General features: G+C 33.8%; 1 protein-coding gene and 1 long non-coding RNA gene across 3 annotated transcripts in view; one reads left to right on the top strand and one right to left on the bottom strand.

The window, feature by feature from the left end:
- The window catches only part of LOC143250588 (IQ motif and SEC7 domain-containing protein 1-like), a 172416-nt gene that overhangs the window by 69310 nt on the left and 76824 nt on the right, over positions 1–26282 (top strand). Inside the window, exon 1 of one of the 2 annotated variants that reach the window (XM_076501381.1) lies at positions 14406–15728. The exons of the other annotated variant lie outside the window; for it this stretch is intronic. Within the exon in view, the coding sequence (XP_076357496.1) occupies positions 15505–15728 (224 nt within the window). The 5' untranslated portion in view covers positions 14406–15504. Of the gene's footprint in view, positions 1–14405; positions 15729–26282 lie in introns of those variants that run through there. 2 annotated transcript variants of the gene reach the window in all.
- LOC143250589 (uncharacterized) lies at positions 9766–20360 on the bottom strand. The gene is made up of 3 exons (XR_013028249.1): positions 20223–20360; positions 16234–16324; positions 9766–10036 (listed from the first exon to the last, which is right to left on the bottom strand). It is a non-coding gene; the product is annotated as an uncharacterized LOC143250589 (long non-coding RNA).

The raw sequence follows: 26282 nt of genomic DNA on the forward strand, positions 1-26282 counted from the left end.
ACCAAGAAAATCCAGTGAAAGATAAAACGTGTTTTCTTTACTACCTAGAATATCTAACTTTTTGTTGATTCCCAGAACTTCTTTCTGTAATATGCAGATCAATAAATCGTTAGAAATACGTTTGGATTGTGTGGCTGTCTGTATATAAGCACGCAATAGAAGAGTCAGGCAGTTTTTCACATTTAATAACAGTATATTTTATAGGGCGTCTGGTTGCCTTAGCTATTTTGTTAAGGTATTTTTATTACGTATTTATTGTGAAGCCAGAAAGGCTATCTACTGCACGTTATAATCTTGAGTCACTAACAGAGACAAGACAAGCAGCGAACATAATCCACAAAGGATTGTCTATCATTCTTCCCACACCTGTTTTGTGATATCGTACGGATCTCTGTCAAAAGGCTAACCAGCTCCCCCGTTTTGTTGAGGAAATAAATATTTGAAATAAGTGAGGCTATAGTCGACATTACAAGTTTTGATGTACAAAGCTCATGAATGTACTTTCATTTTTCACGAACGAGGTTCCTCTCACCGTATTTTGAACACTAGATTTGCTAACTGGTTCTTAATTTATTACTATCAGCGGCTCAGCGATAAGTCTGATGGCTTGTAACGCTAAAAACTGGGTTTCGATAACCGTTGTGAGCACAGTAAAAATAGCCCATTGTGTGGCTTTGCAAACTTCACCGACTACGGGACTGGTAATTTTATAAAAAATATATCATAACCTTCTCAAAACTATTACGTCTTCTCTTTAGTTTGTTAAGTAATAATTTTAGGTGGAAACTAAAGAAGAACTTTAATTTTATCTCTCGTTAGTTGAGCCTCTTACTATAGTTAATGCACCTGTGTAACAGTTCCTTGTATATCTTAACATTATTTCATTAGTTTAGTTACATTCGTTTCTATTAATTGTTTTCATTTTCCTACTTATTGTAAAAATTTGGACCTCCGCCTGGGGTAATCGTTTGGAGCTCAACTGAATCCACTTTACAGTAGATTTATTTAAAATCCACGTTTGCGGTTGCAAGTGGAGCACATGAGTCACTAGCGTGTGGAAGTTTACTGTTAGAATAAAGAATTGACTCGGAGAATGAGATTCGAAACAAAAACAACAATGTATTACAATATATTAAGATACTCAGTTTCATCAGGATTACCGAAAGTATCTTGAAACATTTCATTGTTAAAACTGTTAAATTTTTCAGTCTGAGCAGCTAACTGTTTTTCAGCTAACCTTTCTTTAATATCCACTAAATCAGTTAATACTATCAGTAAGTTATCAATTAACACACTGATTGCAAACTGCTAAGACATAACTTTAGTTAATTATTTAATGCTAATCCTGTACACTAAATTTCTAACTACATTAAATTCGACTGTGAGAGAGATAGCGGTAGTTACTTACACGGATCTTGAGTGGGAAATGTTAGATATCCTCAAGGTTATTATGAGCTCGAACATAGTTGGATCAGGCTACAGGGAATCTTTAAACATTTCAGTTGACAAATTGCTAGCAGGACCAGTGACTTCTTATTAGGAGTCAGAGGACTGATTTTTAGCCCCAAAACATGAATTTTTGTACAAACTTCTTTACTGTTCTTATGATTCTCTAAGTTGTATGCACATCCAATTCACAAGTATATATGTCATTTAACTTGGTGAAATGTATTGGCTCATCGTAATTATCGGAACCGAAACTAAATATAATTCAACAATTGGTTTTGATCAAACACGGTAAATTGACAGCCTGTTTGCATGTATTTCTACTCATTCTCTTAAGATCAAATTTCCGCCCAGAGTCTCTCACTTGCTTGCTATTTCCTCTTCGGAAGTTGTGTCCGATCTCTAACGAAGTTAATATGAATTTTTTCACACTTTTCTCTCAACCGTTGTGGTATCGGTCTATAGATAATATAATCAATTAATGTTCAATACCACCTTAAGTTCGTCTTGTTTTGTACTTGGCGTATACATGTCCATTCTTGGTCAGACATCTTTGTGTAGCTCTTCGTAAGCATTCATTAGATATGCCCAACTTTTCTTCATATTGTATGCATGTATATCATACACGGAATTTTATGAAATGATGTTTTTCATTTCTTGAAGTATTTGAAAATAGCACAAAATGCCTCACAATGCTGCAAATACTTCACTATAATTTTTTTTTTTTTTCAAGTCTCATTATCCTATCTTATTATTGCTTACACTCTTCAGCTGGTTCTTAGAATTTAACTATGTTTCTTACGCTATGTAAATTGTTCCTGTGGGTTAGGCATAGCTCATAGTCAATATATTTAATAAATTGTGTTTTATCACATTAAACTTGATTATATTGTAATACAATAAAAATATCAACATTTTTATTAATTTAATACCATTTTATTGTTTATTATTAATTTTATCTTCATAACACTGTTTTATCACTGTCTGTTTTTTTTTCCATCTTCTATCTCTACCACCCTGCTATTGGTCTTTATTCATTGACAGTTAAAAGTGTCATACTAGTTTACCTCAGTTGTTAAGTGTTTTAGTAGTTTATTTCAGTTGTTAAGCTACTCTTAAAGTTTCTTTGTTTTGTTTGTTTTTTGAATTTCGCGCAAAGCTACACGAGTACTATCTGCACTAGCCGTCCCTAATTTAGTAGTGTAAGAAAGACTAGAGGGAAGGCAACTAGTCATCACCACCCACCGCCAACTCTTGGGCTACTCTTTTTACCAACGAATAGTGGGATTGATCGTCATATTATAACGCCCCCACGGCTTAAAGGGAGAGCATGTTTGGTGCGACGGAGATTCGAACCCGCGACCCTCAGATTATGAGAGGAACGCCTTAACCCACCTGGCCATACTGGACTCTCTTAAAGTTTTTCTGTAACTGCATTTATTTGTCACTTCAAAAGGGAACACGAAAGTATTACTTATACTGCTATCATACTTTTAAGGGGTTAAAGAGTCTATGAGGGTTAAAGAGTTTCTGAAGGAAACACTAGGTTTTATGTGTCTTATAATAAGGAAGTCATACTACAGTATTTTTTACGATAATAACTTCTGATCAAACTACGATGTGTACCCAGTGATAATCTATAAATGAAGCTGACCATCAATATAGAAAGCCAGCTATGATATTCTTATATATTTAGTCATAAAGCGTGGAATGTTTTGTTTCATCTGTTGTGTAACGTCTCTATAAACAACATTTTCGGCCGTAAACTCAATAATATTCCAAGAGGTTCGACCAACTTAGAGTATTTGAATTAATCTTAAATATAAAATCTAAGCTAATAGAGCAAATCAGTCTTTATGATAAAGTTATAATAATGAAGGGCGTGTTAAATTGAGATAAAAATTTCGAGATGAGTGTTAGTATAACCAAATTCATTGTGGCAAGAAACAATAAATAAATAAAATAGTCTACCTCATCTAAGTAACCTAAAATACCAGGTTCAGTCCCAACGTTAGTTTCATTGACAATATTGGTTAAAACGTTTAATAACCTAAATCTACTAGACTGGTCGAGCTTTGTGAGATGTTGTTAGAATTACGGCCGAAAATATCCTTATTTGAAGAATAGATGCATTTTAATTCACTCACAGTTGAACCTCCTGTTTTTGTGTTGTAAAAAAAAAAAAAAAATTGTAGATGTAGATAGTATAGTACGTTACCAAAAAGAAACAAACATATTTACCCTGATTTAAGTCTAGGTCTACTTGAAGTGTTATAACAGAATGACAATTTGTTGACTTTTCACTGGATGTTTGTTGATTTTATTCGGACAGCTATCCAACTGTTTAAGTTATATTACATTGAAAAATGCTTCCACATTTACTTTTTAATATTCTTTAGAAATTTTCGGGAGAGGTGGCGTGTTCGCAGATCCCTATTGCATTCTTTGCATGCTTTTGTGCTTCGCACAATATGAGATGGATTTTGATATCTCAGATTAAAACTACCCTTTCAAACACATAGTGCACAGGCCTGTAACTAACTACACGAATTAAACATTATAGCTATATATTAAGTTACTTGCTTCAATTACTGAGTTCATTTTGAATTCTCATATATATGTTGATAGCTAAATTTCATCAGACATTAACTGTAATTTAACGAAAGGTTTTTATATTCTGTATACATATGTATACTAAAACATATTTTTTACACATTTAATAGCTAATTTATTGTTGAACCTATCTCGTTCAGCTTTGATTTTAATTGGTTGATCAACAAAGTTTCTTTTATACGCAAACTTTTCTCATCGCGTTCTCTCGAGTGAGAATTTTAAACATATTTGACGTATTACCTAACGTGTGGACATGTATATTTGATTTATTATTTTTTATGGGTTTGCATGCTTCTTTTCACGTTTTTTCTAACTACAAACTTTCCAGTGGTACAGTAGTAAGTCTGCTGAATTAAATCGCTAGAATCCGAGTTTCGATGCCCGTTTGTTTAAGAGTGAATTTAAAATCTTAAAATAGAGTACAGTTTTTTCTTCTTACAAAATAAGTTAGAAATTCATATTTAAAAACAAATGAAGTGATACATGTATAAAGTTATGTGCCCCAGATGGTGTTTCAGATGTATTGGCTCAACCACTAGGTGATAAGGTTGCTTCTCTGAATTTCATGCAAAGCTTGTTTGTTTTTTTGTTTGGAATTACGCTCAAAACTACACGATAGGCTATCTGTGCTTTGCCCACCATGGGTATCGAAACCTAGTTTCTAGTAGTGTGGGTCCGTAGACATACCGTTGTGCCACTGGGGGATGGCTACAAAGTTACTCACGGGCTACGTGTGCTAGCCGTTCTTAACTTAAAAAAACAGACTAAAGGTTCAGAACCAACCACTCCCACCTTTTGGGTTACATTGAGCGAATAGTTGGATTCACCGTAACGTTATAATGCACCTTACGAGTCAGCGACACACAGATTACGAGTCTGTTCAACAGGCTGTCTTACTATAGGGCACTAGAAACATGCATAAACAAACATGAAAATTTACTGCCGAATATCAAGTTTGCGTCTTCACATTTTTCACGAATGTGATATTTTCATACATTACATTAGAATTAAAACCCTCTTCAGATGGCGTGACAAAAATAGTTTATGTATAAAAGAAATGTTTTTGATTAACCAATTAAAACCAGAGCTGAATGATATGGGTTTAGCAATAAGTATTTTTTTTCTATTAATAATAAAAATATTATGTTTGGGTGAACAAAGATATAAATATAATATATCTTATATGGTATGTGCGTACCATATAATTCTATCATAACCTATCAAGTTTGCTCTTAAGTGGCTTAGCGGTATATCTTGAGGATTTTCACTTCAAAATGTAGGTGTTGATACCCACGGTGGGTAAAGAATAGTTTGGTGTTTAATAGCAAGTGAAGCTACAGGTAAAAATAAACATACAGCTATCCAGAAAATAAATAATAATTATATAAAATTATTTTAATTTCTGTGTGCTGTCTATCTTAAATATGTTTGCGTTTTCTATCTTATCTTCTTATCTTCTTGTCTAACTGTCTTTGTCTGTTTATTTAGTTCTTCCTGTTTTTTATCACCACATCTATGCTTATGAAAACGAAATGTTAAATAGTGGCTCAATAATTAGTGTATCGAACATTGGATCTTCGAATCAATGGTTTGCATCACGTTGCCGCAGATAAAAAACAAAACAAATCACGCTCCGTACTTTGGGGCTGTGGATGCGTTATAAGGGCAACAATTGAATTATACTATTAAATCGTAAATGTAGCTATCAGTTAAAAAATAAGGCTTGTTCAGATAACACTTGCATAGCTTAGCAAGAACGCCCGATAACAAACAAACAAAAATATCTTCACGGCACGAAAGAAAAATGAAGGAAAATAAACGCGTTTACATCTGAATTTCTCTGTAATATCAACTGAGAAGCAACTAAAATATTTTGAATGTACGTGGAATGTTTACTTGTCAAAATATGAAGCGAATTAATCCTTGACTTTAGCTTCTATATTAATAAAAACAGTTGTTTTTACAGAGGAGAACGCATAAACGAACATACGTTTTTGTTCTTTCCATGCAATTAGAATTTAATTACATTAAACTAAAATAATGTGTTTTGCTTAGTAAGTATATCATATTTAAAGTAAGGTAGTTTACATAGATGCAGCATATTAGAGCGGAGCACCGATTTGATAGTGAACTGTCGCCGCAAGTAACTTAATGGATTGAATTTGTCACATCTGTCCACATGGAGCGTGTTTTCTTAAAAAGAGATTTTTAAATGATATAGAACCAAAGAGAGCTGTCAACGTTCTCTGTAAAAGCGGAAAAAAATAAAACAGTATTTAGAGAATCCTATAAAGAACAATATTCTAATTCGTAAAACGAAGGCTTGGGCTACGAAAGAGAACTCAACGACTCAAAACGCCATTGCGATTATCTTGGACTTATCTTTCAGTGCAGTTAACAAGATAAAAAGCAATGATTTTAAGAAATTCAAGACCTCAAGCCAAAAATTCGTAAGCTTCCAGCTACACTTTAAATTCAGCATTTTTTCTGATGTAAAGTTAGCCAATTAAACTGAAATTATAGAAATTTATTTCGATCACTTTCTTTTCAAGTTCTGTCGTACCGTTCTATTGGACGTCTTCGTCTTCAGTCTGCATAAACGTGGTCTTGGAAGCTGGTGTCCACTTGTATTGGAAGGCTTGTGAAATGTCTCATGAAATGTGTGACCAAAATTGGCCTCGTTATCCTTAGCAGCAGCTTGATAAAATTAAAAATATGTCATCTGGCAGTGGAAAGTAATCACAACCACGAGGCTGGAACATCAATCTTACGAAGTGCGATTAACCCTTAGTTGATATCTAGTCTGAGTACAGTCACCAATTTATCTTATAAAATACAGTGAAGGTGCAACACAAATCTAGAAATAAAGTTAAAGCTGTTACATTTGATATAATAATACATGCAGATTATTGCATTGAATGTATTATTATTCTCAATCAAGATTTCAGTTTATCTTTAAAGCTAAACCAAACTGAAGCCTTAATTTAAGAATATAAGTTATGATATTATCGAGAATATCAAGCTAGTTACATGGAAACATCATGTAAAGAAAGAAGGTACTTGTTGAGCTCTGTAAGAAAAGTATGATTACACATAGTAAAGGATGAAAGTAAAACAGAACACGTCTGAGTGAAGCACATATCTGTCATGCACCTTTAAATCACCACTGAGTTACGCATGCGTGGTCACAAATGCTTTCTGGTTTTATTCCAGGAACTGCCATTGAAATAGAATTGAATTACGTTTTTTTGGTATTTTATAAAACGCTTTACGAAAACAGGATAGACAACAATTTTGTGAATTTCGAGCATGGCAAAAATAAAAGAAACATGCACATGATCATTAACAACGAAGAGAGGCAAATACTAAATAGTGTGAAACGCCTTAGCAACTATTGAGAGCTTTAGTTCAAAAATTATAATATATTTACTGATTGTGAAACAATTGTTCTCTTTTTGACTTACAGACAAAAGTGGTAGAACAAAAAGCTTTTTTTTTTTAATTTCGCACAAAGCTACTCGAGGGCTATCTGTGCTAGCCGTCCCTAATTTAGCAGTGAAAGACTAGAGGGAAGGCAGCTAGTTATCACCATCCACCGCCAACTCTTGGGCTACTCTTTTACCAACGAATAGTGGGATTGACCGTCACATTATAACGCCCTTACGGTTGAAAGGGCGAGCATGTTTGGTGCAATCGGGATTCGAACCCGCGACCCTTAGATTACGAGTCGAACGCCTTAACCCACCTGGCCATGCCGAGCCCAGAATAAAAAGCGGCAGATATTATCGCAGGGTCTTCCCATCCTAACGCCACCTGGAGAAAATTTACATAAAATTTGCTCCCGGCATCATTAAAAAAATAATACAGTGATCCATGTTTATTTGCATGTTCCATCTATAAAATCATTAATACTTTCATTATTATTACTCTAGGCGATTTGAACTTTATTTTGGGTCAGCGAAATGAGGTGAACTTAACCAGTTTATGTAGTACACAACTGTGGATATAAACATGCCTTCTGATGCTCGATAAAATAAATAAACTAAGACTTTCCGTCCGCTACTTAGAAAGAGGCTGAAGTCACATATATAAGTATAACGAAATAAATGGTTTAATTACATCAACTGTTAATAGGAGATTAAAATCAAAATTATAAAACAATACTTAAATAAATATAAAATAAGCATTAATTATTTGTAATTAACCACAAAGTTACACAGTGAGCTAGCTATCTGGGCTCTGCTCGCCACTGGTATCAAAACCTGGTTTCTAGCATAACCATTCCAAACTGGCCAACGAACATGGAAAATCAGTTGAGGTATAGAATTGAGTGAGTATAGCCACTGCATCTCAACTCCCACTGCTTTTCATTGTCTGCAGCCAGTTGTAAGAGGACAGTTACCCTTAAAAGTTCTTATAATTCCTAAAGTAGAAAAAAAAAACACGCTAAAATTTCTAGTATATAAAACTCCCAACTTTCGCATTTACAAAAGAAATAAAATAAAATAAAATAATAACAAATGATCTTAAATAGAACTACAAACCTTACCTTAATAGCTTATATTGCATTGACAGCTCAGCTGTTGTCTTCACTTATAGCCTGAATATGAAGTTGTTGATTGCATATGTAAACAGCAACAGTGATCATTACATATGTAAACAGCAACAGTGATCATTACATATGTAAACAGCAACAGTAATTATTACATATGTAAACAGTAACAGTAATAATTAATGACATATGTAATAACCATATTGTAGTTAAATGAGGTCTGTATGCATATACGTCTTTTTTCAAGTTATATGTCTGGACACAAAGTCATTTATTGTTGAGGTCAAAGATTAACTTTTTATTTTGTGACTTCATTTGAATATAAAATACAATAGAAGTTTTGATTTATCCAAGTGTCTTGCGTGAGCAGTTTGTGTGCTAATATGTATCATGGGTTATTACCGTTAATAGATGTGTCTACGGTAATATGTATGTTTACCATATAATATTCAGGATCTGTCCAATAAACTGTACAATAATGATATTGTAAAGATCGCTGTTTAAAAGTTAAAAGACAGCGAAATATGTTACACATTTCACGAGTCCTATAAAATATAGTTTCAGTATATCGATTTTAAATAACATACCGTCATTATACTGTACGTATTGCCGTTATTAAGTTATGTATGTTATGTTTTAAGGTCAAAAGTTCTCTAAGTTGGACTATAATAGGTCTGCCCTCTAGCAAACAGGGTTGTGAATTCAGGTCAACATCTTACATTCTGGACTTGCTTCGATGCAGTCAACAGGTTTCTGCTGTTTCGTCAAAGATGGAGTTACAACGTGTGGCTCACAGAGTGTGTCTGATAGTCTAAACGTATCTCTGATCATTTTTCTGATGTGATTGGGACATTAACATTTGAATGTCTTTTCTAGCAACGCATTTTCTGTGTAACATTTCACCAAATACGGAAAAAAAAATAATAATATGGAGTTTAATTTTATGATTAATTCTGGTGTCCGTAGATTCAAAGTAGATTTTATTAAGTGTTTATTATATATTTTTTTTGTGGGTCCATTACTTTGTTGCTTACAGGGTCCCTAATAATTTGAGACACGTAGAAAATGTAAAAAAAACAACAACAAAAAACAACGTAAGTATTACAGTTACTATTGTATACATACAATACTATATACATTATACATAGAAAATCAACGTTTCTCCCAATTTTGTTTTTATTCGCTTTTTTTACATTGTGCTGAAAACTACAGAAACATGATGAAACATGTGGACACCTATTGGAAAAAATATGTACCAGTAAATGACCAGTTTACCACGACGCTTAACTATGATGGTGTAGCTAAAGGATTTGAAAAATTCATCTGTTAGTACAATTTCTCAAAGGGCGTGTCGCGAGTAGGTTTCGAGGAGGTCACGAGCTGTCTGCGTTGAGTCAACATTTTCTTTTTGAGTCCTCGAGGTGTCTGAGAAGTGCACATATAATATTTATTACGAACTACGCAAAGAAACACCAAGAATGCTTTTTTAAATTCTTTTAGAGATAATGAAAGGTCGCGATGGCCAAAGCCCGGATGCGGGGGTCATCTAATAAATCCTGCTGAGAAATACTGAGCTATAACGTCTTCTTAAAACGCTTGAATGAAATGTAAAAAGTCTGATATATACTAAAGCGTAAGATTTTCTACCTTCCTGTTTCTATTAGATAGAGGACTAATTCTACATACAGAAGAGATATCCCATACAACAAACCACAACATTTCTAGGATTAAAGTCTTCAGAAATGATGGTTGTATAAATATACCCCTCAGTAGAAGACAATTATAGACCGCAAAAGATTACACTACGTAACAAAATTTTTACTTTTTCTTGTTCCTTAGCAAAAAGTGTTATTTCCCAGTTGCTTATGCCTAAAGTAAATGGAAAAAACAACAACCTATTTTTCTCTTCAAACTTTGCTTTTGTGACCTGGGAGCGTATAACGGAAACTTGATGGGAGACTATATTCAGAGGCTGATACGTGAAAGTGATTTACATTACAGTCAGAAATCTCGAAAAACTTCTCACTTCTAAACATTTTTGTATAACTTTAGTATAAATACATGTAAATCTTGATTCATATGTTGTTTTATTCAAACCTTATGTACATAAAAATGTGCAAATTTGCCCGTTTTTAGATAGAAAATAGGTTAATTTCTAAATATCATTATCCAGGTCACAAAAGCAAAGTTTGAAGGAAATAATAGCCATTTTCTGTACTTTTACAACATAAGCAATTAAAAAATAACACATACAATCCAGGAACAAAATTTGTGTTACATAGCGTTATCAAGGGATTATTTTTTTAATTTCAAAATAATTGTTTTAAGGTGTCACCTTAAAGCTACGAAAGAGCAAAAATAAGTAATATGCATTCAAATGAATTAGGTTTAATGTCCATTTTGAGGTAATTTCTAAAATGCTCGCAATAACAGAGTGAGAGCTTGCTGAAATTATCCTTACGTTATTTTATTTGTTGTATCATGTGTTTGCTGCTCTTGTTTAAAAAAAAAAGGTTTATAACTCCTACTTAGTGCTTTGTTGTGCATATGTTTCTTTATCAGTTAATAAACCAAAAATGTTTTCATGTTTTGCAGTAATAACTATCAACAGAGTTGCTGTTCTCTCGTATCTTTACTTTTGCTTTTATCAAAATACAGACTTGTTTGTTGTTAAGCATAAAAACTACACAATAGGCTATCAGTGCTGTGCCCACTAAAGATATCAAAACCCAGTTATTTACTGTGATACTTTTTCAGATTTACCAGTGAGCCACTTGTGAGGGGGTCGAACAAAACCAATAGTTTACCCAAGGTTTCAAGTTTACCCATCGTGCTGAAGTTTCTTTTCTCAAGTTCGTTTATTAATCATTTCTTTAGCTACATAAAATATACATAAAAATATTACCTATTTATAGTGTACGATGATGAGACAAAACGTAAACTTATAATCACTACGTTAATAAAATTAACTGTGGCGACCTCGGTCAGGTCATTTAAATTAACTGTGGCGACCGAGATCAAGTAACTTAACTAAGTGTGGCGATCAAGATCAGTTTATTTAAATCAACTGTGGCGACCAAGGCTAGGTAACTTTTTTTTTTTAAGTATGTGAGGTTTGTTACGCATTACGATTTCAAACAGCCTAATATTGAGTTAAATTGTAGTTTGTATTTAGAAGTTAATTAAACATCTATATGTATCAAATTTATGATATTTGCCAACAAGATTTATCTACACAGATTTCTAATTATGGTTACTACAAATAATACATTAAATACAAAAATTGTATAAACTTACAAACAATATTAAATCTTCTGTCTGATCCGGAACTTCCTCGGTATCTTATCCAGGGCTCACAATGAGCTAATTAGTTCTGAGTTGATATCGGTACAATTCACTTAACGGAGAGCTAGCTAGCTCTTCATTGATTACGAATAACTTTTTCACAGCTGAAGTTATTATATAACATCTTCATAAAAATATTAACGTGCGATGTTAATCCACTGAAGTTAAACGGTTTGTAATATTCAAAATCTTTAAACGTATCTGGTCAAATATCTGTAAGTTCCGCATTAATAAGTGTTAATCAGAGTTATAGCTGTAATTATACCAGCTGTAGCAAATCAGTCATATTTAATCTCTCTTGGCGAATCGCGTTGATTATATTTATAGACGTGGGGAAAGTTTCTAGAAATTTCAGATAACACAACAACACTGTCATTTATATACACATATACATTGTTGGTTCCTACACTCGAGAATCTTCGAAAACTTTAATGAAGAGATAGGAATTTTACAATACAGATTTAACAGTATAAGTTATGTACATTTCTAAATATGTATTAACAATATAGGTTACTTATCATTTCTAAATATGTATTAACAATATAGGTTACGTATCATTTCTAAATATGTATTAACAATATAGGTTACGTATCATTTCTAAACATGTATTAACAATATAGGTTACTTATCATTTCTAAATATGTATTAACAATATAGGTTACGTATCATTTCTAAATATGTATTAACAATATAGGTTACGTATCATTTCTAAATATGTATTAACAATATGTATTTAACTGACACAAAATCAATATTAAAATAGGTATATAAGAGCGAATCAGTCACAGGTTTTAAAAACTGCTTACATCGAATATCAAATGGTAAGTTTATATACTTACTAATCCATTAGGTTTACTACAGTAAAGATTATTGTTCTTAGCTCAATTATATAAAACACTTTCAAGTAATCATGGATGTAAATAACATAAAACTACTAGATAAATCACTAAATTCGAATGTATACCTTCCTCTTACAAAAGCCCGGCATGGCCATATGGTTAAGGCACTGGACTCGTAAAATGAGGGTCACGGGTTCAAATCACGGTCACACCAAACATGCTCGCTTTTTCAGCCGCGGGAGCGTTGTAATGTAACGGTGAATCCAACTATTCGTTGTTTTCGAAATTCGCGCAAAGCTACACGAGGGCTACCTGCGCTAGCCGTCCCTAAATTAACAGTGTAACAACTATAGGGAAGGCAGCTAGTCATCACCGCCAACTCGTGGGCTACTCTTTTACCAACGAATAGTGAGATTGACCATAACATTATAATGCTCCCACGGCTAAAAGGGCGAGCATGTTTTGGTGTTGATTATTTTGGACAGCTATAAAATAGTGAAGTCTTCTACTGGATCTTTGTACATTCTGCATGACTTTCACACGTCTTAATATATTTTAAGAGAATTGTATGACTTATGTAACTTCATGGCATTAACTTCGTATATCTAAATGGCTATTTACATGATTTTTAAAAATTCACCTCTAAATAATTTTATGAGTTCTAGTTGACCCATATTATAGATCATATTTATACCGTCACTTTTACAAACTACATTCATATACTTTATTCCCAGGTAGATTGTGTTTTGTTAGACATTTTTTACTGATTATCGTTTGCTCTATAAGTTTTAGTTTTATTTTGTTTGAAATGCTGAAAATCTATGCACATAAGCAGTGTTTATAGGTTTAAAAATAGTCTATATCTACTTTCCTACATTTTGTATATCTATATGACCTTTGTACAGATCTGTGCAACTGTCTAAACTATACTTTCTTTACCCCTTTATTGCTAAATTTTGATCTATATCTTTCTCTGCATGTTTATCACTTAATGAGTCTGCATATATCGGTATATCTGTTTTAACATATATTTAACTCTCTGACTCTCTACTTACGTGTCTACCTGTGTATATAGTTATCTCTAAATGTATAATTTTGTTCTTTCATTTTGTATATAGGATGCACAACAAATATAAGTCTTAAGAAGTGAACCCTATAATCCGCTTATATTCTTTTCCTAATCTGTTAACTTGCAATTAATTATTTCCATGCAGATAAAGCAGTCTGTAGAATGTCCCTTATGTTTCTAAACGTATTTATATACTACTTTTACTTATATACGAGAGTTCATACATTTTAACGTTCCAAAATGCTCAATAAATGATTGCATTAGGAAACTGAAACAATGCAACAACAACAAAACTGATATAAAGCTCATAGTGAAAATAGTGTCTGATGTGATCAACACACTACTGCATTAGGTTGTACTTATTGCAATGGCAAACGTGATGTGTGATGTGTAATAAAAAGTATAATTTCTATGATGATCATCGTGATTATTGTAAAGATGGGGGAAAGGACAGGTTCTTTAACCTATTTTTCCCCGTTGAACGGCCTCTCTTTCTACATTTTCTCAGCAGGTTCGTCTTCTTATAAAAGACGCCTTTAACATATACATATTGGTTGCGAAAGTACATCAGGACAAGTCAGAAAGAATAAATCTTTATTATATAAAGTTTAAAGAAAATTTTCTTCGAGCAGTGTTGTTCGCAGATAATGTATATTTTGAAGGCTCACACATTGAAGTTTAATTGTTAATATACAATGTGCTACTCTCGAGTCCTGGCGCTGGGAAGCACGCGCCACGCGGTTGTGTAAAAACCTTGTAGCGACGAGCTCTCGCCGCGCAGCTGCATCTACCATGAGGTACCAGTGAACGTGAAACGTAACAGTTATTGTAGGCCTGTTTTAGAGTTGCAAGCTTTCTATTGGAGCAGCTTGTTTCCAGGTCCACGTGAAGCAGGCATCTTGTAGAAATTTTCTTTTTGTGTGTGAAGGTTTCTGTGGCTCTGTAATCGCGGTGAGTCAACCTGAAGCTCTAGATTCGTAAGTAGACACGACGCTGGTGCATGTGGTCTGTGTTAAACTATCTCGACGCACATGCTTTATGTTTGGTGATAGGAATATAATTTAAGACTTTATTACAATATTCTAATATTGGTACATGTCTTAATAAGTATTTCTGGGGCATATATATGTTTCACATGCGCAGATTCTTGAAGATTTTTAGCCAGTTATACGAATTTTTCTAATACCAGAAAACGAGCTGATAAACAGAAGGAAGTAGCTAAGCTAGCAAAGGAGTTGTAGAGGAGAGAGAGACAAAAAGAAATTGAATGTTGTTTTGTCTTACGTTCATAGAAATTCCGTTAAAGATTACGGATATAACGGCTTTATAACGTTATGAGATATGGATACTGAAAGCCGTCAGTGACAGATACCGGACCTATGGTAATGTCAATACCAGCTTGAGAGAACTCCAAGAATAGGCTGTAGGTTCAAATGAAACAAATTGTTAATCAACTATTTTAAAACAATTGTAAAATTTTAAAGATAGCATTAAACTGAAGGTATGAAAAAATTTACAATTTTCAGAAAGAAACAACGCTAATGAGCTGTGATGTTTAAATATTAAGTGTAAGATACATTTTTAACAGACTAAATACGTTGTAGTCAAGAGTTCAGTGTTTGTCTGTTTTGGCGACAACCATGTTTGGTTTAGATAAGGAAGCCGTTGTATACCAAGAAGCTGTGTTTATGAGAACCGTGAGAGACCGGACAAAGGTCGAAGGTTATGGCTATCAGATGGCTGATTCAAGATCTAGAGGTCATAAGCACAGTGCACGAGCGTTTCTTCACCCCTTTTCACCATATGGTAATTACTATCTCCGAGGCCGGGTAGCATATGCCCGAAATCCTATGAAGTATAGAAGGTAATCTATGTTTTTTTTATTATATGTACTCAATTGAACTAAAGTTTTACTAATTGAAAAAGAAAGAAGAAAACATTGTATGTGTCATTACTACCCCAAGGGGCTCAGCGATAAATTGAGGGATTATATGGCTAAAATACGAGATACAATCTCTGCGATGGGCACAAGTGCAGCAGCCCATTGTGTGGTTTCACGCTTAAACCTCACACAAAAAGTCTCCTCTTTATAAAAGTAGCCGAAATTATATACTAAAACTCATACCATTAACTAAGAAACATACGCATGATTTCTTTCTAGAATTGCAAAAGCAGTGTTTTAGATCAAAATATAAATGCCAATGTGTATAATTCTTTAAGTTGTTGACTATCGTATTGTGTTAATTGTCGCGAGAGATATTGAGAAACGAAAGCTTAAGCATTGCAGAATTGTGTAAATTTTAATTTTTAATTCGCCACCTGTCTTCAAATTTCATCATTTTTACATAAACGTACACTGACTGGCTTACCCATCATTATACTTTCTCTGGTGGTCCCCAGCTCTACTTTGCCGTCAACACGTAGGTGCGTCCCACTTCTACTGAGGTGGCTTGAGGGCTCCTGTGATTATGTTTTAATCCCATCAAATGTACGTAATATATAATATATTTATGGATACAACATACATCAGTTATCAATAGTTTCATTGTGAAGTAACTTACTGATTATATGTATTAATTTATTACAAAATACAGGTTGTACAATGAGGAGGAATATTTCTTAAAACAGATGCAATGTTTCGATCACTGATGCAATTTTTCTCAAGTACACAAATTTTGACGGTAAAGAGGGTTTTGGTATTTCAATCAACATTTAACGATCTAATGATAAGCTTTGCACTTTCAGGTAAAAGTCCAGATCATTTGGTAATGATAAGTGATAACTTTGGACTGTTTCATGCTAAGATTAACACTGTTTCTTAATGGTAACTGCGAAGCTTTTTTTCCTATGGATTTAATTAATTTCACTTAATAATGGCAAATGGAAAGCTTTTTCTTTTTATAGCTACAGTTAAATCTCCCAATAATGGAAACCACTACGCTCGGTACCTATCCTTTTTATAGAGTTATAACTACCACGTTCGGTATCACTATGTTATAGAGTTATAATTAAGACATTCGGTATTTTCTGTCTTATACGTTTAATATCGTTTGGAAATGGTAACTACTACGTTCGATATTTTCCATGTTCAACAGCTATGACTATTGCATTTGATGTCTTTCCATTTTATACCATATGGTAATGGTAACTGCGTTCAATATATTCGATGTTCTACAGCTATAATTACTGTGTTTGATCCTTTTCATGTTATACAGTTATATTACTGTATGGTATGACAACTACTACGTTGGATCTTTTCTATGTTATACAGTTACATTGCCGTCTGGTAGGATAACTGCTACTTTGAATATTTTCAATTCTGACAGTTAATTTCACAATGGTAGCTATTTATTGTTTATTGTTACGCACAAAGTTACACAAAAGGCTATATGAACTATGCTCACAACTCGATTTCTAACACAGTAAAATCCGGAAGCACATCATTGTGAGAAGAAACGGAAACTGTTTTAATCTCTCAGACTAATTTCCAAATTTTAATATGTTTATTTTTATTCTCGTTCATTTGAAATTTCTTTTTCTCGAAAAAGTAATTATCTTATGCTGCCAATATTGTTAAATATATTGTATTTGTTACAATAAAGGAAATGTGATATAATTGAAATAAAAAGCTACAATAAAACTCGCTCATTCGTCTAAAATTCGTAACCGGTGACTAGTTTCCACTTTGCTCTGGTTACTTAATCATTCCGGTGGTTATCCACATATATATTTAAACCGTTTAAAATAGGTCATGCACGAATTAACTAACACATTTTACTAATTTTTCATATACTTCTGCAGTAAAAACAAATCGGTGTTACAACGATCTTTAACTCTGCTGTTAACCCGTATAATTTATGGTACCTTAAAATCTTCAAGGTTGATTTCTTTGTTTACATTGTTATTCTTTATACAAAAGAACTAACATCGTGTGCGCACAACATACACGACTAGAACAAAACTAATCCGCAAACACTTGTCCTAGGCTTTCGAATTATAAGAATAAATACAACGATTAAAAGCTGAACTCTTGTGATCTCGTTCATTTACACGCAATCATTTTTGTTTTAGTTCCATTTCATCATAAGTCAAGCGTGACCATGGAGTGATTGTGCCTGAAATGTGAATCCAATGATTTGTGGTTCGCGTCCCATTGCAAATATGGCAACACTTCCTGACCACAGTGCATTGATTCAACGCGTTGAATCAACGCATTTAAGAGTCAGATTTGTTTAATTATATAAATACCGGATACAAATCTTAAAAATATGAGGCCTAAACTTAACGACAATGTATTTGAGTCAATACTATTTGTCGCTGTAAGTTGTCTGCATACAGTTAGTGCCATAACCAGTAACATGTTAATTCAACGCGTAGTTAAAAACTCCAACAACGTGTCATTGAGTCAGTATGTCGTAACCTTGGTATAAACCAAAACCAAACTACAGGGCCATAACCTCATTAGGTGTTGATCCAACAAGTGGTTTAAAACTTAAACAATGGGTTGAAGAGTCATTTCGTTATGACCGTATAGGATACTGATCTACAGGACTATAATGCGTTATAGATACATTACATGATTTAAAACTACGTTATCCATGGCTTGTAGCAAAGCGTTTCACCAATACTTTATGATTTCGCTGGCTTGTGCGTAGACATAATACCTACTAGTTTTAAAGATGGCGCTCACACAACGTTACAATATCTTATCCATAGCATCAAATAATTTAAATTTGAGAAAAAGTTTACAAAACTTTTAAATGTTACAAAATCATGACTATTTACGTAATAAAATTACTCTAACAGCATTACAAAATTATAGCAATACATTATTCATTTTAAAAAAAGTTAAAATGCAAGACTTTGTTTGTAAGTAAATACAAAGCCACATAGTGGCCTCTCTTTTTCTGCCCACAACAGGTATCGGAACCTGGATTCCAACCGTGTAAGTCCGAAGACATACCTCTGAGCCACGGGAAACGAAATATAAAATATTTTAAGAAAAGACAACAAACGTATGTAAGATATGGCCAATGTTGGATTTTAACATTTACAGGGAGATATTTACTGTCTACTTTTGGAATCTTTCATATTATGATAGTGTTTATTCATACTAATCCAAGCAGCTGTTTATATAATGCATTAATGTGTATCTTACATCAGTGGATTAATTAATGTTAACTACAATATACTGATCGATTTCAGCGCCACCAGGTGTACTAAAGGTAAGATCAGGAATAACAAATAAGTTCTGCTCCCTCTACACACTCAGGTCTTGTATGCTTACGTTTGTGCGTATTCTTTGCTACTTATTATGATTATTCATGATTATTATTTAACGTTATTGGATTCTTATGTGACTTAGTACTAGATGTCATGATAGTAAGATACAAAACCGGAAAAATAGGTATTCAGTTATCCAGGTTATTGAACCCTGACACGGTCATCCCATATTTTGACTATAAAACAGAGAAACATTTCAACTTCCCTGTGTGGTTATTTCACCAATTGTGTTTTGTTTTGTTTTATAATCAGCTGAGCTTCTTTCTTTCTGCAAGCTAGCGTCATTAAGAGGCCCGCTATGGCCAAGTGTGTTAAGGCGTGCGACTCGTAATCTGAGGGACGCGGGTTCGCATCCGTGTCGCACCAATCATGCTCGCCCTTTCAGCCGTGGGGGCGTTATAATGTGCGGTCAATCCCACTATTCGTTGGTAAAAGAGTAGCCCAAGAGTTGGCGGTGGGTGGTGATGACTAGCTGCCATCCCTCTAGTCTTACACTGCTAAATTAGGGACGGCTAGCACAGATAGCCCTCGTGTAGCTTTGTGCGAAATTCAAAACAAACAAACAAAAAAGCGTCATTAAGACATTCATCTTTAGTTTGGAAATATCGTACTTTCATTAGAATTTTTCTAAGTTTTAGTGAAACAAGAGAAGGTTTCATTGCACGTTGTCTAGTTTAAAATAGATTTTTTTCTAACTAGAGCGTATCAAATTTTCGTTAATCCGTTTTTTAGAGTTTGTATTCCTCGTTACTGAACGATTTTACGTATTGTATCGGGTGATCTCATTGGAGGAAACGATTAGCGTTTGGGCTGTAAAGATATCTTATTCCCGCTGCTTTTGTCGTTTTTCGCTATTTTAATTATGTTATTACACTTTTTTTCTTTTTGCCTTTACACTAAGGTCAGATCCAATATTTGTCAGCCAATCATTAATTATATACCTTTGACAGAAATCCGAACCTTCGGAGATTCGCATGAGTGTCGTTCTCTTCAATAACCTTCTGCGTGCTACTTGTATGCATGCTAATTAGATATACTTAACTTCGTGACTACAGTGTGAGAGCGTAATACTTACAAAGGGCCGTCATTATGAACTGTAATGGTTTCTGCACGTTGGAAGATGTTGATTGTTTATATAACTTTTTCTTATGCAGGCTTAATTACCGTGGCGGGAACTTCCCATGAGTGTTATCGCTACTAAATGAAGAACTAAGCAGAATGTCTGACCTTAAATAGCAAAACAATAGATTATTTAGGCAATTCTTTCCTGGAAATAAAGTTTAGTATATGTTATCTTCACTATATCTTCACAAGACAGAAAACTGTTGGGTGGAGGGAAGTGTAATCATATGTAAATACAGTAAGAGAATAAACATATCTTGAATCTGGCTATTCTTGTTTTGATAATAAAGCCACGGTGACTGGGCTGGTCATAACTCGGTAAATTTTTGTCTGATTTGAAAGCTGTAAAGTGTAAGCGTCATATTTCATCATCTTGTATAAATTGCACACACACAAAAAGAAATCGCTCGCGCAAGCTAGTATGGATCAGGTTTTTCTATCTTGTATGCGTTTGTGCAGTGTGGTTTTCAACGTTAAGTAATCTAAAGAGTGATTGGTGCTGCACTAGAACTCCTTGGTTTGACTTGAAACTAAATAAATCATTACCTGATTTTCCCTTTAATTGTAACTGTTACAATTAGCATCATTGTTAACAGATAAGCTTTCTCGGATAAATTCTTGCTCAAAATTTGTGAAGCACAGCTAAATCTTTGATGAATACTTGGAATTCACATCTTAATAGACAGATCGTTAATTCGACGAGTGTTCTTCTAGCGATTTCTGTATGAAACTGACTCGGCGTAGGATCACTTGGAGATTCTTTCTTTCTCTTGTCGGAAAAATAACACGTCGAATTATTTCTGTGTTTTACCTTTGAATTAAATATCAACAAAAAAAAACACTTATTTTTCTCTTTGATTTTTCATATATTCGATAAGAGCAAATTTTTCCAAATTTTTTTTGTCAGAAGATACATAAATCTAAAATTCAATAGAAAAAACACACACCATCAAAGTAGTACTTTAAATGTTATCAAGACTAGTAAATACGCAAGAATATTGATATATTTATATCATTAAACCAATGTTGCTATTTTCTTTTTTTGCTTTAGACACCCTTCAAAACTTTTACTATAGGTGTAGATTGGAGGCGGCCCGGCATGGCCAGGTGGTTAAGACACTCGACTCGTAATTCGAGGGTCGCGAGTTCGAATCTCTGTCGCACCAAACATGCTCGCCCTTTCAGCCGTGGGAGCGTTATAATGTATCGGTCAAGCCACTATTCATTGGTAAAAGAGTGGCCCGAAAGTTGGCGGTGGGAGGTGATGACTAGCTGCCTTCCCTCTAGTCGTACACTTCTAAATTAGGGACGATTAGCGAAGATAGCCCTCGTGTAGTTTTGCGCGAAATTCAAAAACAAACAAACAAACTTAGAGTGGAGGTACAACAATTTCCCTCTAGAAACTATAAAATTACTGTAACATATATTAGTTTTACATAGTTCTTTATATACCAAATTACAACTGTTTATCTTCATTGGCTTAGTGGCAAAACTGCAACCTTACGACTATAAAAATCGTAGTTCGATGCCCGTTATGGGTAGAGCACAGATAACCTATTCTATAACTTTTGTTTAACAGCATCTAAATCAAACTTTAGTTGCTACCGTGACAGTTGAACCTTATCCAACAGTTAAAATTTACTCATTAGATTAGCTTTAATTATCTTAGTATGTTTTATTTCAAACGGGAATATCATGTTTAATGGCATAGTTTGAGTAGTAAAAATAGCTTGTGTATTGTACACGTTAAAATATTCACTGTTTTATCCTTAAATATCTGAGGAAGCTTGTAATGGTTACAACGTAGTAGCTTTTAACGTGGATGAATTTAACACCAAATGTTCAAGCATGGCTTTATACATGACACCATTTCAACATTTATGTTATGATATTTGACACACAATTTACTTTCAAATTTTCACGAATCTAATGAATTATAAACACAGTGTTGTTTATATGGCAATTTTAACATTACCACATTTACCCTTTATAAGTAGTGTAGACTTTTATATTTATTCTGGTGTATGGAGATATTGTTTTTCGAAATTTTCACGTAGTCAGTATTTTCCTGGTAAACACTAATCCAAATTAAGCTTTTATCAACTTACCTGTGTTTATTTCATGGAATGTGAGAAGCCCATTTTCTTGGGTGATACGGATACTTGTACAAGTTAGTATGAGTTGAGGCTTTTCTCCCTTGTATACATTTATGTGACTTAAGTGTTGACTTAGGCCATCTAGGGCTCTTGTTTGACTTGAGAGTCTAGTGTTATATTATTCTTGATTCTGTAGCCTTTCATTACTCTTGTTTTGGTCTTTGTCATCTGTGGACATTTGGACGTTTTCGAACATTTTTTCTTCATCCCATTACCCAGTTGCAGTCTTTCTATAATTAAGATGCACTGAGTTAAAATATTGCATGGATAAAGATTTTGTTCATTTATACCCTAGTATTAATTGTTTTTCTTTTCACTCTGTATTTCAAACATTATTCTGAACAACATTTCCAAAGGATATGTTAATTGTGGGGATTGATTTGAAAACACTTTTTCTGTTGAATTTTCTGTCTCTGTAGCATTAAAAAAGTATGTTCATTATGGAACGACATTTTCTATGACAGATCTATAGTTCAAGTGAGAACTTAATCAGAGAGTGTGGCAAAATCTAGAAAAAGCAATAATTTGCTTTAAACAAACATATTGATGGCTATTTAAGGTTTTCACTTTGTCGTCTGGACTAAGAAGTTGATCTAAAACCCCAGACTACTATTATTGTTACGCGACTTTTGATGATTATTGTCTGTGTAAAGGAGCATAGGGAAGCAAATATGAGTCATAGGGCATCGAACAGACTGAATTTCCTGTGATTTGTGGCGATAGTATAGTCTCTATGACTTGAGACTTAAAGGCATTCATTACCAAGTGCAAACATTGTAAGATGGTGATTTTAGTCACAATAATGAACAAAAGTGACGATATGTGTTTAAGAATGACATGAAATGCTGAGGCAGACCAGCTTGCATCTTGTGGCAGTCCAGTGGGTTTTGCAATGTGTAAGAAGCCTTTTATTGGTGAGTAACACTAATGATAACTTGTAACCACATTTCATAGTCAAGGTTGATATGCAGTGTGGCGACGACATGTATCTAATATGTTGCATCTTTCTATGTAAGGTTTCACATGATGACGCCACTTTTATAAGGGTATATGAATCTGAAGATTTTCTAAGGATGACAATAACTCAAAACCACATTCACTGGTAAGTTTCATAAACAACGAGAAAACGATGGACATCCTAAAGATGGCAATACCTCACTGGTAAGCTTAATAAACAACGAGAAGAAGATGGACATCCTAAAGATGGCAATACCTCACTGGTAAGCTTAATAAACAACGAGAAGAAGATGGACATCCTAAAGATGACAATACCTCACTGGTAAGTTTAATAAACAACGAGAAGACGATGGACATCCTAAAGATGACAATACCTCACTGGTAAGTTTAGTAAACAACAATAAGACGATGGACATCCTAAAGATGACAATACCTCACTGGTAAGCTTAATAAACAACGAGAAGATGATGGACATCCTAAAGATGACAATACCTCACTGGTAAGTTTAATAAACAACAAGAAGACGATGGATATCCTAAAGATAACAATACCTCACTGGTAAGTTTAATAAACAACGAGGAGACGATGCACATCCTAAAGATGATAATACCTCACTGGTAAGTTTAATAAACAACGAGAAGACGATGGACATCCTAAAGATGACAATACCTCACTGGTAAGTTTAATAAACAACGATAAGACGCTGGACATCTTATCTATATTTATATAACGACATTTTTGTTAGAAATTAATTGGAAATTAAATGTATTGGTTTTTGAAAGATAATAATGACCTCCCACGAAAGAATAAAGACTTGTAGCTGCAGAGTAGAAAATAAAACTGTAGCAGATACTTGTCTGCACCACCATTTTATTAAGATGGTGAGGTGAAACAGGTAAACGCACCAGTGTTATAGAGTATGCTGAATGCAGAATCTCTCAAGTATTTAAGGGACATTATCCATGATGTTTCAAAAACACGTAGGTTCAAGAAGTCTTGACACAAATGAAATAGAAACTATAATCTGAGCGCTTTCGAAAGGCGGCCCTTTCTTCTTTGGGGGCAAATTGAAGAAATAAGGCCCACCTTTCAAAAGCGCTCGAGTTATTCTGTTTCTATTTCATTTCTAAAGCAAATTATTGCTAGAAATATGTGAATTCAGGGACAAATGGTGAAATACTTGATGTCCTAGACTCTTGGACAAAAATCAACTGGACGAATGTGACAGTTGTCAGTAAATTATGCTGCAGGTTCAACTCCGTAAAGAACATAGCAACCAAGAGGACGAAAATCAAAGCTCAAAGGCGAGGTGCCCAGAAGAAGTTGACCACTCACATAAATTATTTGAGTAGAAGTCATTTTGAAGCGTGTATCCTTGTAACTTTAGTGAAATAGTTAGCAGTAAGCTCAATAAGGAGTTACCAAGCAAACTGATGCATGGATTTGAAGAACATTTCTCCTCTCATAGATGCAGTGCTTTTGGTGACACAGCTCGAAGTAGTCATATAAAAGTGTGTATTCAAACAAAGACAAAAAAAATTAGGAAATGTGGAAATTGCAGCTGTCAATTTAACTTGAAGATAATCTCAATGGTTCGTGATGATTCCCGATGTAGAACCTGCAGCTGTTGATTCAGCTTGAAGATAATCTCAATGGTCCATGATGATCCCTGATGTGAAAACTGCAGCTGTCGATTTAGCTTGAAGATGGTCTGAAGAGTCCGTGATGATCTCCAAAATATAATAAAAACATTTACCATAAGCTTCATCAGCTCTAAAGTAGCAGTTACTGGAGGTCATCATGGTTCAGTTTCGTGGTTTCCTATGGGACAACAGGAACTTTCATGTCAGTTGTCGTTCCAGTGCTGCAGATGCTGCCAATGTTGGACTCGAAATTATGTTTTTCCTCTTCTAAGCACAGTTGAACGCGTTTGGCACAATATATGTGACTTGATGTTGAAATGGATGAAAGCTGCTTTTAACAATCGAGATGTATAGTGTAAATTTTGCATAATGCCACTTTTAAATGTAAGCCAACTAAGCTTATTATGGAGCCCGTTGAAGCACATTTGTCAATGCGCAGTCCAAAATGCGTAATATTACCCCAAATTTCGAACCACAAACAAGAGTGAGGCAAACATTTTTTTGTTTTATTATTATTCAGATTTTAATATAATTTTAATCAGTTTTACATTCGTTAACACCAAGTATTTTGTGTAATTAAGATAATATTACTTTTATTAACTTGAAAAAATTTGTTAAATTAAAAGTATGAAATCTGGATTAATCCTAGTAAAAAAAGAAAAAAAAATGAATTGCTTTAGTAATGATAAAATAAATAAAACAAGTAGGGGTAAGACAAATACACCTATATTCTAATGTTATTCTATTCATCCATGTATTCACACATTAGAAGTGCTCAGAATTGGCCAGCACAAACTCTGTTTATCTCCTTTGTTATTGCAGTCTTGGTAACCTTATGCTATATCTAATTCTGGAGCACATATTAAATGGATACAACCAGTTGGCAGCAACAAATGTTACTATGTATTTTATTTCTTATAATTATTGTGTATTACAATTTTTAAATCATGCTTTTGGGTATACATTATATCTGATATTTAAGGTGCCACTTTATTGTATCTTGATAATTGAAAAAATTATATTCATAATTACTATAAAGGTTTCACAAACCAACTCGAATACCACGCCCTCAGCCTTGTATAATTCTCTCTGGTTAGCTTTATTGACAATTTATTTTAGTTATTGCATTGTATATCGACTACTGAACAACAAACGTCAAATATAATTGACATGTGGATAGCCAAATAACAATAATTATAGAATTGAATCCTTTTACAGCGGCTGAAACTTCTTCTGTCGTCAACAAATTCAATACTT

This window comes from Tachypleus tridentatus, chromosome 5 (assembly GCF_004210375.1).
Source record: "Tachypleus tridentatus isolate NWPU-2018 chromosome 5, ASM421037v1, whole genome shotgun sequence".
Lineage (NCBI taxonomy): Eukaryota > Metazoa > Arthropoda > Merostomata > Xiphosura > Limulidae > Tachypleus > Tachypleus tridentatus.